General features: G+C 35.3%; 1 protein-coding gene across 1 annotated transcript in view; it reads left to right on the forward strand.

Moving 5' to 3' along the window:
• The window catches only part of LOC150090083 (uncharacterized), a 116,095-nt gene that overhangs the window by 79,911 nt on the left and 19,610 nt on the right, over window positions 1–16,574 (forward strand). Inside the window, exon 6 of the mRNA XM_090390168.1 lies at window positions 2,015–2,749. Within this exon, the coding sequence (XP_090246294.1) occupies window positions 2,015–2,749 (735 nt within the window). The remainder of the gene's footprint in view (window positions 1–2,014; window positions 2,750–16,574) is intronic.

The following is a 16,574-nucleotide window of genomic DNA, read 5'->3' on the forward strand; positions in this document are numbered from 1 at the left end:
GCGAGATGAACAAAGAGGAGGGCATCCATCCATCAACCTCGGTGAACATTGAGGAAGCCGAAACATTATTGAAAGAAAATAGGCGTTTATCGATTCATGATCTGGCAGTTCAGTTGAATGTTGGTGTAGCAAAATGTCATGAAATTATAAAAATGCACCTTAACGTGTCACGTGTTTGCACAACATGGGTACTGCGCGATCTTACCACAGAACAAAAAGAACGGCGCGTTGAATTTTATCAAGCTTTTATTGACAAGGTGGAAGAAGAGCCTGACTTTTTGAATAAAACAATCATGTGTAACGAGTCCTGGATTAAACATTTTGATCCCGAGTCCAAACAGCAGTCAAGCATATGGAAACACCACGATTCACCATCTCCAAAAAAAAAAATTGATGTTGATTTTGTTTTTTGATGCCCACCAAATAATACTGCAACACTGAGTTCCTGAGAAACAAACTGTAATTGGAGAATATTATGCTAATACGTTGCGAGTTCACCTCAAAGGAGCAATTCGCAAAAAAAGACCAGAACTACTTAAGAATGGGTTCTTCAAGTTAACGTTAGGCCACATGTCACACAACCAGCAGTGCAACCTTTAGCGAAAGTTAGTGTTCAACCACTAGACCACCCTCCATACAGCCCAGACCTTGCATCATGTGATTTCTGGGCTTTTCCGAGCCTCAAAAAAGAGTTGAGAGGAAAAACATTTAACACAAATGAAGAAGTTAAATCTGCCACATCCGCTATCCTGCATCATCTTTCAGAAAATGGACTGCAGCACGCATTTCAGAAGCTAGTGAACCACTGTAAAAGGTGTATAGAATGTGAAGGATGCTATTTCGAAAAGGAAATCCATAAAACCTCCCAAGTGACTCATACTCAGAGCAATGATCTCAGTCCGCGTATTTTCAGAACAGCTCTCGTATATTACCAGAATGTCAATTCATTGTATCAAGCAAAGTTCTGGAGCAAGGAGTTATAATGGGAGAGTAGTGAAAGATGGTGAGGATAAAATTTTGATTCAGACACCATTATCAGAAATGTGTGAAAAATGGAAACTGATGGTGATGAAAGACAGAAGTAAGGGTTTCACAGCCTGCGAAACTGGCATATCAGAACTGAGTGCTTTGTACATATTTCATGTTAAACTAGGGATGTCAAAGGTTTGTTCTTGACACATCCCAATGATGTTGACCCCACTTCAGAAAGAGAATTGTGCAACAGTTTTGCAGGAAAATCTGAACATTTTTAAAGAAGACTCAGTTTTATCCTTAGCTTAGTGACTGGAGATTAAACCTGGATCACTTATTGGGATCTAGAAGACTGATCTAGAGCTCTTGAAACCAAGAAAGAATCCCTATATTGGAAACAGAAGTATTGCCCCACCTTGAAGAAGTTAAAGGCTTAGCAAGCTGTTATGATCCAAAGCAAATTCCTCCTTATTGACTACATGCTCCCATGATTCTACAGTCTCTGAAATTCTTCCATATTACATTATGCTTCCATATAACACATTGCATGATTTCATAACACAGAAACACCAGGAAAGCTTCCACATGATGGAAACTTTCCTGGTGTTTCTGCCATTTCACAATATTGCACTGATTCACAGGTCACTTGCAATTGTTCCTTTGAAGGAACATGTTTCAGAACCTTACCTCAGAAAAGTACAACTTGGTGGATATTTTATCCAATGGCAATGAACTAAAGCTGTTTCTTAGTGGATTAAGGCCCAAGAAGAATCTTTTTGAGAGGAATAGTTTCTTTAGAAAAGAAATGAGCACACTGAGCCAAAAGGGTTTCCTCCCCTCCTTATTTAATTGGGCTACTTTTCTGTGCTCCTAGTACTATAGCAAATATCAGACCAGGTTTACAGTGCAAAACATTGCATTGAAACACTTCTCTTCTGCTATTGTAACAATATTTTTTTATATTTTTTGTTCCCACAAATTAGCATTTTAAATATTACAGGGTTGTGTTTTTTTTTTTTTTTTGTTTTTTTTCCCCTCATAGATTCCAGCAAAGGATTTGTCGAGTATCTCAGAAAATGCCATTGACTCCTCAGTAAAAATGACTGATTCTCAGTGCCAGTCTGAATTATCACCCAAAAGCAGTATTCAATCTGTTGCCAAGGACTTTCAATTGAGTAAGGAAGATTATAGTGAGGAAAAGGAAAATCTGTCTTCTAAAATGATAGATTCTGAACATTTTCAGTATAACAGTGTTCTAGAAAATGTGACCACCTTAAAATTGAAAAAAAGTAACTCTAACGCTCCTGTAATAAAATCAAAACTTAAAATAGGAAAGGAAAAATCAGCTTTTCAAAGAGTAAGTGTAACTGAAGATGAAGATAAAGAAAATAATCCACTATTTTTCATTCAATGTAATGGAACAGATGTTCACAAACCAAATATTGAATTAACACCTTCTACTCCTGTACTTACTTGTTCTTCTACTCAGACTGACACCACTGTTATTCGTCGTGCAACTTTTACAGTTAAATCAAACACTGAAGTGGGCAAAAAAGTTCAAGAGAAATATAGGTCTCCAAAAGTGTGTGCGTCCAGAGGAAATGCTAAACTTAAATGCCCATCCTCTTTGAATGCAGTTCCAGCTAATTCAACAGGAAAAACCATTCTGAAGTCTAGAGCTAATTCTGTAGGTAGCAGAGAAACACCAACATCAGGTCAAAAGTTATTTGATCAGAAATCAATTCCTGTCAACAAGAAATTTACCTTTTCTCCCAAAGTAAGTAACATTTTGATGTAATTTATATATCACATGAAGTAAATACACTGTGAAATGGCTTTTTGTTCAAAAAATATCACCTTTTTCTTTAATCTGAACTTAAAAACCCTTACATTCAGCAGGTTTTAATAAATTCACCCTATCCATTCATTCCAAATGTTTTTCCACTTCTTCTTTGAATTTATTTAAGCTATCAACTTCCACAACAACAGATGGAAATTTGTTCCAGCAATCAACTACCCACTGGCTAAAGGCAAATTTCTGCACATCTATTCTACAACTGTCTTTCCTCAATTTGAATCTGTGCCCCCTCAGGTTCTTAATCTGAGCAGGAGGAAAAATCCCATCAGCATTCAGCTTGCTCAACCCATTCAAGGCCTTATACACCTCAATCAGATGACCTTGCAGGTGTCTACTCTCCAGGTGCTGCAATTTTCAGAATTTAAGCCTTTCTTGGTAAGACCACCCCTTTGTTCCCCTCGCCAGTCTTGTTGTCCTTCTCTGTACTCGTTCTAGCAACTCTACATCTTTCCTAAAATGTGGCTTCCAAACCTGTATGCAGTACTCAAGGTGTGGCCTGACCATTGCCTTATTCAAAGGAATAATAAACCCATGGCAGCCTGTCTGCAGTTCTCAGAAAACTTCATGTCTCACTGTGCAATTACCCCCAGGTCTTTTGCCTTCTCTATACTACCCTGAGTTTTTGAATCCAGTTCCTTTGTAACCACATCATAGTATCCATTCAAATTAGTCTGGTTTTGTTAAGGGGAAGTAAGACTTCCCCTTAACAAAACCGTGCTGTGTCTGAATTATTACTGCAGTCTTCTCTAGATGATCGTGCAGTACTTCTTTAACAAGTGACTCCATTATTTTCCTCGGAACAGAAGTTAAACAAACAGGTCTGTAATTACTTGTGTTACCCTTTGATCCCCCTTTGTGAATTGGGGATATATTTGCACATCTCCAGCCATGGGGACCTCTCCTGAATCCAAGGATGCTCTCATAATTATGCCTAAGAGTTTGCTTACTTCCTTTGCTGCCTCCTTTAATATAACTGGATAGATCCCATGTGCCTTTCTTATGTTTAACTTCAATTTCTCCTCCACTTTGCTCTCAGTTAATACACATTCATTTAGCTCCCTGTTAGTTTAATAAGCTTGTCCTCCCCTTCCCTACAGAATTTCTCATGGGTGAATGTAGATGCAAATATGCCCGTTCAGTTTGTCAGCTACCTGAGCAGAATCATCAACAGTCGAATTGATATCATGTGGACTAATCTGATTCATCTTCTTCCTTCTGGAGTTGATATAAGTAGAGAAGTCTTTGCTATTTCCTTTGCAATTTTTACCAAGGATTTCTCGTAATCTCCTTTCACTTGCCTAACCTTTCTTGTGACTTGATTGCAGACCAGCTTATATCTACCATGGGCTTCTGTGTCGCCTGTATTTATATGCATCCTACGCATTTTTCTTCTCTGCCACGAGTCTCATTAGTTCATCTGACATCCATTTAGGCCTAAACCTTGAACAGTAATTCTTAGTTGGTATGAAAAGCCTAGTAGCTTCCACAATTAATTCCTTGAATGCTTCCCATTTAGAATTTGCTGCTGATAACATCATCAGTTGGTCCCATTGTATAGAATTTAAAAAGTGACTGTGATCACTTTAACTTATTCGAAAGAAAAAACCCTTCCATTTACCCCTGATGGTAGTTACATCTTTAAGTAAATCCCACATCAGTGTACTGTGATCACTGCTGCCTAGGGTTCCTTTATCTGCAAATTCTTAATGCATGAATAATCTAGCGTCTCCATAGCCAGGTAGGCAGGAGCAGCAGTGCATAGCACTTGATTAGACCGGGGTTTGAGCCTGTGACCATCAAATACAGAGGATGCAGAAAGGTCAGGGAATGACCACCGCATATCCCCCCGAGCAATATGGCCTTAGTTGCTAATGCTCCTAAAAAACCAAATAACAACAACATAACATGAATAATCACTGCTGATAATCAGAATAAGAGTATTACTCCCTCTATTTACCTCTTGGATGTGCTGCTGTAGAAAACAATCATCCAATAAATTCAGAAAATTCTTGCCAGTGTGCAACCATCCCACAAGTTTCATTCGATGTCTGGGAAGTTAAAATCCTGCATTATAAGACATTGATTTACTTGTCCACTCTATTTTCTATATAGTTATTCTTTGTACTCATCAGTCATTAGGCCTATAATACCCTCTTTCAACTTTGCTTTCCCAGTGTTTATGTCACGGCGCCTCTGTAGCCAGGTGGGAAGGAGCAGCAGTGTGTAGCACACGCTTCTTGATTAGACCGGGGTTCGAGCCCATCACCACCAAATACGGAGGATGCGGAAAGGTCACGAATGACCACCGCATATCCCGGAGCAATATGGCCTTAGTTGCTAATGCTCCTAAAAAAAAAACCAAACCAACCAGTTTGTCACCAAACTGATTCAGCACTACACTGTCCACCGATGTCAGCTGGATGATCTTCCTTAGATTTTGTTTCTTAACTAACAGCTTAACCCCTCCTCCCTTCTTATCCTTTCTGTACATATCATACTCTCCAAATTCCATGTGTAAATTAAAATCTTATAATTTTTGAGTTGTACGTTCACAGTAATAAATTATCTCACTGAATGAAAATTAAATTGTTCTGGAAAGCTTAAAATTATTTTTCTATTGCACTCTTTAACAAGTTTTTGTAAACCTGGTGTTATAGCCTGGTTATGTAGAAATTGCAAAAGTGGAATCAAAATAATTTAAATATTTCTTTAAGCAAATATTTTTTTCATAAGCATTTTGTCTGGAGGGTATCATATGGAAGTGTTCTACGTACTATATTGAGGTAAACTCCTCTTATTAATTTACTAATATTCAAAACGATTTTCCTCCTAAGGAAGGAAAATCGTTTTGAATATTTTCGTTAGATTCTTTTAATTGCGTTAATTTGAATTTTAATTGTTTTAAATTGATTTTGAATTGTGTTAAATTGATTATTTAATTATTTATATTTTACTTTAATGTACCGGTAAGTTGTCGATTTTTTTTTCGTTTTAATTTCTGGAGGGTATCATACGGAAGTGTTCTACGTACTATATTGAGGTAAACTCCTCTTATTAATTTACTAATAAGCATTTTGTTTACAATGGTAACTCATTTCCTCAGTAATAATTTTCTAACTTGTTATCTAATTACTTCATTCTCATGTATTTGGATGAAAAAAAAGAAAAAAGGTAGGGTTTCAGTAAATCAACCATTCAATATACAATATATTCAATATATTGTACTAACAGAAAAATGATGAGGCATTTCACATAAATTCATAAACTTTTACATAAACTCATTTAATGCCCATACATTCATAACATCATCATCTTGATATGGCCATTAAATGTAGGCAGCATAAATCACTTAAATCACTAGACATAGACACCATATTTAAATCTTGGGTCTTAATGAAAATCCATAGAAAAACACATGCAATTCACAAGAATTCACCCAGTCCTCCCTTGGTGCACCAAACTAGCAAGCCAGTTCTCTCACAGGATGGTTGCTAAACAACAGAATTCCTAACTCTACCAAGACAGGTTTCATCTTAATGATACTGTATATTAATTCACATGAGTGTACAAAAATATTGGGTAATCACATGAAAACAGTTAGATCATGTTCATGTAATAAGTTTCAAGGTGGTGACACCCAGTTGGGTCTGTCCTCTGTTTCTTGTTTGCATATCGGTTTTTAATAAATTTATATTATGCTAAGTTAATAATTAGTGTGTTAACTAACACTAAGAAGTGAATATTAGCATTATATTCACAAAATGTCACTGTCATCCCCATTATCGTCCAGATTTGTTATACTTGGTCATTGTGACATGATGTTTAAAACATATTTTGACATAGCCGAGTGGTCGGGACATGAGTGCAGTAGCACTCACTCTGAGTGGACCAGAGTTCAAGCCCATGACTGCTAAATACGATTAACATTTGTATTGATTGATTTATTGTTAACTCCACTGACCTGGTGGTCGTGCCAGAGTATAAACAAGAACATAAGTCTAAAGTTCACTAATTCTGTGATAATCTTATAATATGTACAAATTAGTGATGCTATAAATTGGTGTCATCTTATAAGCAAACCAGCACTGAAATTATTATAAACAAATGCCAAATTATTAAAAAAAAAAAAAAAAAAAAAAAATCTGATTCATTCTCTGACTTAATTACAATTACAGAATAAAAACATTTTATCATCATGCATTTCTTAGCCAAGGCAAGCATAAAAACAATTAAATTAATAACATATTTTGAAGGGTTGTATATGTCATCTAACATTTAGGCATTAATCTCTTTATATGGTGGAACCGACTTCCATCACTTGTTGTTGAAGTTGATAGCCTAAACAAATTTAAAGCTCAACTGGACAGGTATTTCGAACGAACGGAGGGGTGAAATGGGAGTGGGTGTGTTTTTTTTTTTTTTTTTTTTTTGGCTGATGCTGAATAAGCTTGCTTTCTTGCATCATATGCCTCTACTAATGCTAATATTTTTAAAAAAACTTTCAACAAAAAGTTAGTAGTCATCTAATCTAAGCAGTTTCTAATAGTAGAGCAGGTTAGTCTAACTTAATCTTTCTCTTTCAGAAATTTAGATATGCTTCTTAAACACTGGAGTTTTCAATATTCTCTTAAAAACAAATTTCTTCAAGAACACCAGAGAACTCTAGGGACAAATAATTAAACTTTTACCTGAAAGCCAACTGCCAACAAATTTTTCCACTTCATTATGTTGTGTAATGAATACTTTTATTAACAGCTTGATTGTGTGCATGTGCTTGACTGAAACTTGTGCAAATGCAGAAACAGTATAATATCCATTCAAAGAAACATCATTGTGAATGTGTATTAAGTATTAGCAATGACCACATGGAGCAAGGAAGCCTATGACTTATGCTGCATCAGCCAAGAAAATAAATAAAATAATAAAAAGAATAAAATTTAATAAATAATAAGAGAAAAGGAAATAGACAACCTATGCATTTCCCTCCTCCCATAGGTAATTAATTAGCCAGCTGCCTTTGAATTTCCCCAAACACTGCCACCTATGTGAAGTTGGAAATTATCAACCTGTCAGTCTAACTTCAGTAGTAGGGAAAATCATGGAGGCAATGATCAAGAGTGGAATTCAGGATCATTTGGATCGAATTGAAATTCTCAAGGATACTCAGCATGGTTTTGTAAAGGGAAAATCATGTTTAACAAATCTGGTTCGCTATTTCGAAAGGGTCACTCACGAGCTGGATTTGGGGAATAATTTCAACATTGTTTATTTAGATTTCAGCAAAGCTTTTGACTCAGTCCTACATGAGCGGTTGCTTTATAAGCTGGAACAGGTTGGAATCACTGGGAAAATCCTTAGATGGATAGAAGGATGGCTTCAGGGCAGGAGGCAGAGGTTTGTGATAAATGGCTATTCCTCAGATTGGGTTGATGTAAGAAGTGGAGTTCCCCAAGGATCAGTATTAGGACCACTGTTGTTTTTAATTTTCATAAACGACATTGATGAAGGGATAGAGTGCATGATGTCTAAATTTGTAGATGTTAAAATTGGTAGAGTAGTTAATGATCACTGTCAAGCTGAGCTTCTTCAGAGAGACCTAGATAGACATCAGGAATGGTCAGAAAAATGGCAGCTATGCTTTAATCTAACAAAGTGTAAGGTATTACACCTGGGAAACAGTAATCCCAAAATAACTTATTCACTTGGTGGAGTTCAACTAAACCGAGTACTGGAGAAAAGGGACTTGGGTGTTACGATACGGTCAGACGTGAAATTCTCTGAGCATTGTAAACAGGTTGCAAGGAAGGCCCATGATGTCCTATCGATGATCTATCGAACTTTTGCAAGTAGAGATAGGGATGTGATAATCCCATTATATAAGGCTTATGTTAGACCACACTTGGAATACTGTGTTCAAGTATGGAGACCGCACCTAAAGAATGACATCAAGCTTCTTGAAAGGGTGCAAAGACGGGTAACTCGCCTGGTGAGATCGGCAAAAGGGCGTCCTTATGAAGAAAGACTTCGAATATGTGGGTTGCAGAGTTTGGAAACTAGACACCTTAGAGGAGATTTGATTGAGGCGTTTAAGGCTCTGAGAGGCATCAGTAAAATGAATGAGGACGAAATTTTCAAGATTATAAATGATGCTAGAACTAGGGGACATAAATTCAAGTTACGGGGGGGGGGGGGGTAAATATTTAGATTGGACTGCAGGAAGTTTTATTTTAGCCAGCGAGTTATAAATTACTGGAATAAGTTGCCTTCATGGGTGGTAGAGGCCGACAGTTTGGGGAAATTCAAAGGTCATCTGGATAGTACTTTTGGGTAAGGGAAGCGCATAGGATGATAGGTTTAATTTCCTTTTTTTTTTTATTAATTATTATTATTTTTTTGTTTTTATCATTGTTTTGTTCGGATTTTTTTTTTTTTTTTTTTTTTTGGCTGGTGCAGCATAAGCCATGGGCTTTCTTGCACCGTGTGGCCATTACTGATACTAATACTGAGTAATTTTTAATCCTTTCTTTTAAAGTTTAAAGACAGAAACCTGTCCTGCTAATAGAAGAAAACTTAATGCTCTTATTTAATACCTATTAAATTTTGCATGCCTATTAATGTTCATGCTTGAAAATGAAGTACTAGACATCTATATGTATGTGTTTTGTCAGAGTGGTGCATTCGGAATCCCTTAAATCTGCCAGTGTCTGTGATGTTAGCAATCCCTGTGTAGCCAGACATGTATGGTGTTGGTATTATGTTTTGCATCATGTTTTTTTATTGTGTTGCATGTCTGGTCTCTTAGTAGCTATGAAACTGTGATCACTTATAAAGCAGCTTCTTAACTGCTTTCCCGAGATTTTAACTTTAATATTTGAAAAATGTATTGGTTTATTTGAACTGTGCATGGAATGTACTAATGCAGATTCTTTTACTAGTGGATTGCAATGCTTAGTTTATTTCTTTTTTTAATAATAATTGCAAGTTTTTTGTTTTTTGGTTATTAAAAATGCTCATTGGTTTTAATGGAATAAAACAAGGTTTATTAATTATACTTAAATTTCAGAAAAATGTTTGTATCATAAAATATAAACATGAAATAATCTCTGCCAAATTTAAGTTTTTGGAGACATTAACTGCACAAAACTTTGGCATTATCCAATACAACAAATTGTGCTGATATTTATGAAAAAAAAACTTTGAAATTAATATATTTCAAAGACATACTATAACTTCTAAATATATTTCAAAGTGTATTAACATTGATAAAAAATAATAATAAATTTCTATTAATATTGCTTATATATATATATATATATATAATGAATATTAATAAATTTGAAATAATAACATCATTCATATCTTTTTTTTTTCTCATAAGGTTCTTTTCACTTACATGAAAAATTCCTTGGAGTTTAGCAGATTTACTGTTCCTGGCCACAAATTGTGCTGTAGTTTCTCTTATTTTCTATAACCCCGGGGGCTCACATCTGGTGAGTATGGGCTTGGCATACACAGGGTCCTGAGCTGGATATCATCATTCTTCTCTTTCTTGGTGATTCCCTTCTACTTTTGACTCTCTCTCACTCTCTCAGGGTTACTTGGGAACTTTCTTTTTTTTTTACTGGTGCAGCATAAGCCTCAGGCTTCCTTGCATCATATGGATATGAATAATAATAATAATAATAATAATGGTGAACTTTGAGAAACATTTGGGTAGTAGAAAACATGTCAGTGTGATGAAAAGCAATGTTTTACTATATGACAAAATGTATTTGGCCAGACACAAGAGTAAATGATATCACATTGCCTCACAGACCCACTTAGCTTACACAAAGTGAACAGTAATATAAATAGACAAAAAAAAAAAAATGGAAAAAAAAACGGCAGTACGTACAAGACTAAAGACGCTTAATCCACTAACCATTGAGTCACCAGGATTAAATATTTTCTTGCTGGCTCTTCAGGCAACATAATACTACTGCTGGGTTAAAATTTATTCTCATTCCATATTCTACACAACTCTTTTTGTCCTTTTTGAAAATCTGTATACAAGAAATGTTTCTTGCATGTAACTTGGTTGGGAGTTGTTCACATTCCATGCCATTTTACTAAGAACCTTCAGCTCCTGCCATTTGGCCCAAAGAAGTCTTGGTAAATTAAGAGAGCTTTCTTTCAATAAAACTAAAATTTTATTACCAATATGTGGGTTTAAAAGTACAATACATATATTACCAATATATGTATTGTACTTTTAAAATACAATGTAACTCGTATTACTGGCTGCATTGGCCCCAATACAGCAAATTAAAGAAGTGAGGTACTGTTTCAATGCCTTAAGTGAAATAGCCAAGTTGTAATAATACTCTGCTTACTTTCTTTAAAAAAAATTACATAAGATATTAATAAATTTTAAAAAACCTAATCATGGTTGTGCAATCCAATATTCCTTACTTTTCAAGGGTACAGCACTAAAACAGTGTTCTCAGGCCAGCTTCTAGATAATCCATCCATCAGACTAAACCTATTAGTAACTCTAGGAGACATCCAGCTTAACTAATGACTGGACAGAGCTCAAGTAGTATATATGTAGGGGATATTATCAAGGCCACATTATGTCAAGGAGCTGGATATAATCTTGCTGTGTTTGCAATTTCCAAAAATTTGATTAATTCATACAAGTTCTTTCCCTTTTCACTTTTATTTTATCTACTAAATGTATCATGAATAGTAAAAAACTAATGGGACAATCATCTGTGTAAAAGATCTAAATCTCTCAAAAACTTCCTTATTCATTTCACAAATATACATGGTCTCAGTTCCAATCTGAATGTCTGTTTTACTTACAATCTGACAAGCCCCACTTTTTCATACAGTCTGAATTATTGGTTGCCTCAACTACTATGCATCTCAGTTGCCCTAACTATCTCTCGGTTATTCCTTTCACCCCAAAGGTGGTACTTGTACACAGCTGTTCTAATATTCTTTTGTCAGCGCAGACTCATGCAGAAGTTCACATTCCTAATTTTGAATATCTTGTCTCCAGTCTAGCATACCTAACTTTGAGGTAATTTTCCTTGGTGATTAATGTTAATGAATCTAGTTGGCTTCAGTTTTCTAGAAAAATTTGCAATTGCCAATGAACTCAGTTTGTTCATTTATCTACCAGAATAACAGACAGACAATCCTTATTTCTCTCTCTCTCTCTCTCTCTCTCTCTCTCTCTCTCTCTCTCTCTCTCTCTCTCACACACACACTCACACACACACTCACACACACACTCACACACACTCACTCACACACACTCACTCACACACACTCACTCACACACACTCACTCACACACACTCACACTCACACTCACACTCACACTCTCACACACACTCTCACACACACACACAATACCCTGCAAAGTACACAGTCAATGTTAGTGGTCTTTCAGTCACTTCAGATCACAACTTGATGATTTCTTCTGCAGTGGAGTCTCTCTCATGGCCACTCTGTCTCCCATTTGGCATTATAGGAATGTGAAATGAGACTATCTGCATAAATTCTGTTCTTTTCCTTGGTTGGATTACTATTTTAAATCTTCTGACCCCAATGTTTGCTCTGATCGTGTTCAGTAAAATTATTCTTGTAAGGATGAAATCCTTTATTCCTTATTCATCATAATTACAGGTAATAGTTTATTAGAAAAACTTTTGAGCATAAAGGCTAGTAAGGATCCTGGAATTGATGGCATAAACCCTGTAATTTTGAGGGAGAGCATGAGGGAGTGTATTGAACCATTGATGTTAGTTATGATGGCATCTTTAGACTCAGGGGAGATTCCTTTGGATTGGAGAAGTGCCAATGTATACTCATTCCACAAAAGCAGTTCTAAGAGTGAAGTTGGCAACTACACACCAGTTATTCTGATTTCAGGTGTAGGAAAAATCTTAGGGACAATGATTAAGACTACAATCCAGAAACATTTAGATACATGTGGCATTCTGAAGGATACACAACATGACTTTGTTAATGGTAACTCATGCTTAACCAACTTATTAGGCTTTTTTTGACACAGTTACTCATGAGCTGGATTTAGGGAATAATTTAAACATTTATGTGGATTTTAGCAAGACCATAGTTTGCTGATGATAGCTTACTATATTCCATCTTCCAGTTTGAGAAATCTTTCCCTGTACAAACCACCTCAGATTTTTGAATATCCATTGCTAATTCTCTAAATACTAACTCCAGTTAATTCTCTAATGGGATGAAGAAAACTTAGCAAACTTCAATCCTTCTAAAACTCAATCCTGCCTTATATCTAGCAAAAAAAAAAAAAAAAAAAAGTCTAATATTCCTATGCTCATCTTCCAAAACACTGATTTCTAAACAAGATGACATTGCTATTAGGGATTACCCTGACCTCTAATCTCTCTTGGCATAAGCACATCACAAATATTGCTTCCCCATCTCATCAAAAAACTGGGATTTCCTTTTCAGTCTCAGCATTAATTACCTATAAACAACTAATTGCTCTGTACAAATCTCAAATTTGTCCTTCCATGGAATATTGTTCCCATATCTCAACATCTGGGGTAGTGCCCCTAAAACCTAAAGTTTCTTGACTCCATTCAAAAGCAGACAATCAAGTTAATTAATGACCCATCTCTTACAAAGCCTCTCCACTCTCCTGTTTTTTTTGACAATTCAGTTTCTGCTGCATGCACTTTCTCTAATACTTCAGTAGTGCTGTTCTTCTGGATAGACATCTGTAATTCCCTTACTCTCTTTCAGACCATCCCAAACATTTTCTGAAAGCATTGTACATCCATTTACTGTCCAACTCAACTTACAGAACCATCTTTTTCTCTTCCTCACTTATTCCTTTTACTTCTGTTCACTGGAACAACCTTCCTTCATATGTTATAATATGTATTTCCCAAAACAATCTACAGAAATTCTTCTGATATCAACAAGTATCTTCTCTCTTCCAGCTTTCAACCCATGCACAGTGCTATGTACTGTAGAATCTAATGTGTTTTGGTTCTTCACAAAAAAAAAATTAATAATAAATAAATAATATATATACTTGCTTTTTCCTTTTCATTCTTCCCAACCATCATAACTTTACTATTATTAAAATTTATTCTCATTCCATATTTCTCAATTTCCCTTAAGTCTTCTCAACAAAATTTATAACCTCCTCTTTTACAGGGTGTTATTTAGTCACCAAACCCATACAGTTTCATAAGAGGGGCAATCAGAAAGTTCAGGGACTGAATTATATTTTAGAAATAAGGTTTATTGGCTTTCTTGGATGTAACTCCTTCATAGTAGTCTCCTTGGCACTCTACATGCAATTGCAATGCTTCTGCTACTTATGAAAGCATCCCTGACAGGCTTCTTGTACAATTGTTAATGATTTCCTCTGTTGCCTTCTGAATAATTTCCTTAGTCGCTGCAAATCTGCAACCTTTCAAAGGATGCTAAGCTTGGGAACGGAAAAAAAATCACAGGAAGTTAAATCGGTGAGTATGGTGGATGGGAGACCATGGTTGATGGTATGCTTCATAATAAATTCTTGAATGGAAAGTGCTGTGTGTAGGGGAAATTGCCAGCACCAATTCCCCAAAGTGCACTTTTCCCACTGCTTTCTCTAAACAATATCTTGCAATTGCCATAGAATAGTTTGTACTATTCCTTGTTCATATTTGACCATATGGGACAATTCCTTAATGAATGCCCTGTGGGTCAAAAAATATAAGCATGATCTTCACATTTGATTGAGATTATCTTGCTTTATTATGCTTTTGAGAAGACAGTCTTCCACTAGAGGGCTAGGCCTTTGTTTCTAGTTCAGCCATACACCTACAATTCATCACCAGTAATGACTGAAGAAACAAAGTGTCTGTTGGCAGCAGCATATTCACAAAAATCCTGATGTGAGAATTTGTTGCTTTCTGCAATCATCAGTGAAGGCATAAACTTGGCTGAAATGCCTTACATTCTGAAATTGTATGTTAAAATATGATTGATATATAAGAAATAAGAGTTTTCTATCAACTTTGCAGATAGTTAAACATTGCTCACCCCTGATTAGGTTACACATCTGTGTGATTTTGTTGTCAGTCTGTCACCCCCTGATTAGGTCACACACTGTTGAATCATTGGTATGATTCAGCTGATATGAAAAAGACCGTGTTTGCACAGGTTCTTTGTGTAAAAAAAAAGTTAAAAAAAAAAAAAAACTACTAGAAATGTTTTTTTAATAATAATGATACTCTTATATTAACTAGGCAAGAAAGAATCCATGAAAATTCTCTGTTGGCAACTATAATATAAATTTTTAAAAGATTTCATTTTGAAAAGGGCCATATTTCAAGAATTTTGTAGCAAAAATAATTTTAATAATTTGGAACAAGGGTGTGTTACAAGGTTAGCTCTAGTACCATGTGAATTATGATATAGTATGAATTAAGTAATAATGTATTAATTAATATTAGGAATTTTATTGGAATCACCTTTATTTATTTTAATGACTGGTTGGCTATGTTTTCAGGCAGGCTTAATGACTGATAGGATATCAGGCCTTACAAATGTGAAAATCTTCCAGGTGCCACAGATCAGCTATCAATCTGTGTTGGTTAATAGCTGATCTTTGGCACCTGGAAACTTTCTGCATTTTTCAAGTCCTGATGATGAGATATAGTATTGTCTCAAAATATAGCTTTTTACATTGAGTATGTATTTTCAATAAATTATCACATTTATGAGTGTCTATTTCACTATTATTAATCATTAAAAATTTAAAAAATGGTGTGTGTGCATGATAGATGGTTTTATGTGAAATATCCTTCATGTTTCTTTTAAGTATTTTGATTTGTATATATTGATTATGAAATAAAACAGTTTTTGTATTGTAACTTGAATAGTATTATTACAACAATACAGGTATTTGTCATATGACTGCAACAATACAAATTTGTCAACAATGTACATGACATCACTTCTGTGACACATTTCGTGACTAATCAGATTTACTCTGTTGTAGGTGCCCCGAACACATAAAAAAAAAATAAATAAAATAAAATTATAGAGTTGTTATTTAGCATTAGAATCAGTATGGTACAATTTGATTGTTTAAAAAAAATGGTTTTGTTATAACAGATCCTTTTTTGAATTTACAAATTAAATAGTATACTTTTTGTTGACTGCCCAATTTAGTGTTAAAAGATAAAGTGATGCCACCCACGGAAAACATGTGACTACTGCAGATCAGCCAGGATTTCAAAAGTAATTGAGGCTGTTAGTAACCAAATTCACTGGAATCCTCTCCACAAACAAAAGATGACAGAGAAATGGAAATAACATCCAGAACCATGTTGGAGTTAAGGAAATCTTGTCTTAGGTTGCATGTTTTCTATAGGAGAATGGCAAATGTTAATTATTGATATAAAGGAAATCAGAAATTTGTGATCTGAACTGCAGTGACATAAAAGAACAGAACAATCCCTTTTACAGATGAGAAAATCTTTACTGTTGCAGAAAAATTTAATTGTCAAAATGAAAAAATTTATGCTCACAGCTCTAGGGTAGCTACCGGAGCTATACATTTTTTTTTTTGGCTGATGCTGCATAAGCTCATACACTTGCTTTCTTGCATCACATGCCACTACTACTACTACATAGGGTGGAGAGAGTTCCTCATCCTGCATCACTGATGGTTAAGTATGGCGCAAACTGTGAAAGTGTCACAG

Source organism: Mastigoproctus giganteus, chromosome 2 (assembly GCF_048544385.1).
Source record: "Mastigoproctus giganteus isolate SK-2022 chromosome 2, ASM4854438v1, whole genome shotgun sequence".
Taxonomy (NCBI): Eukaryota; Metazoa; Arthropoda; class Arachnida; order Uropygi; family Thelyphonidae; genus Mastigoproctus; species Mastigoproctus giganteus.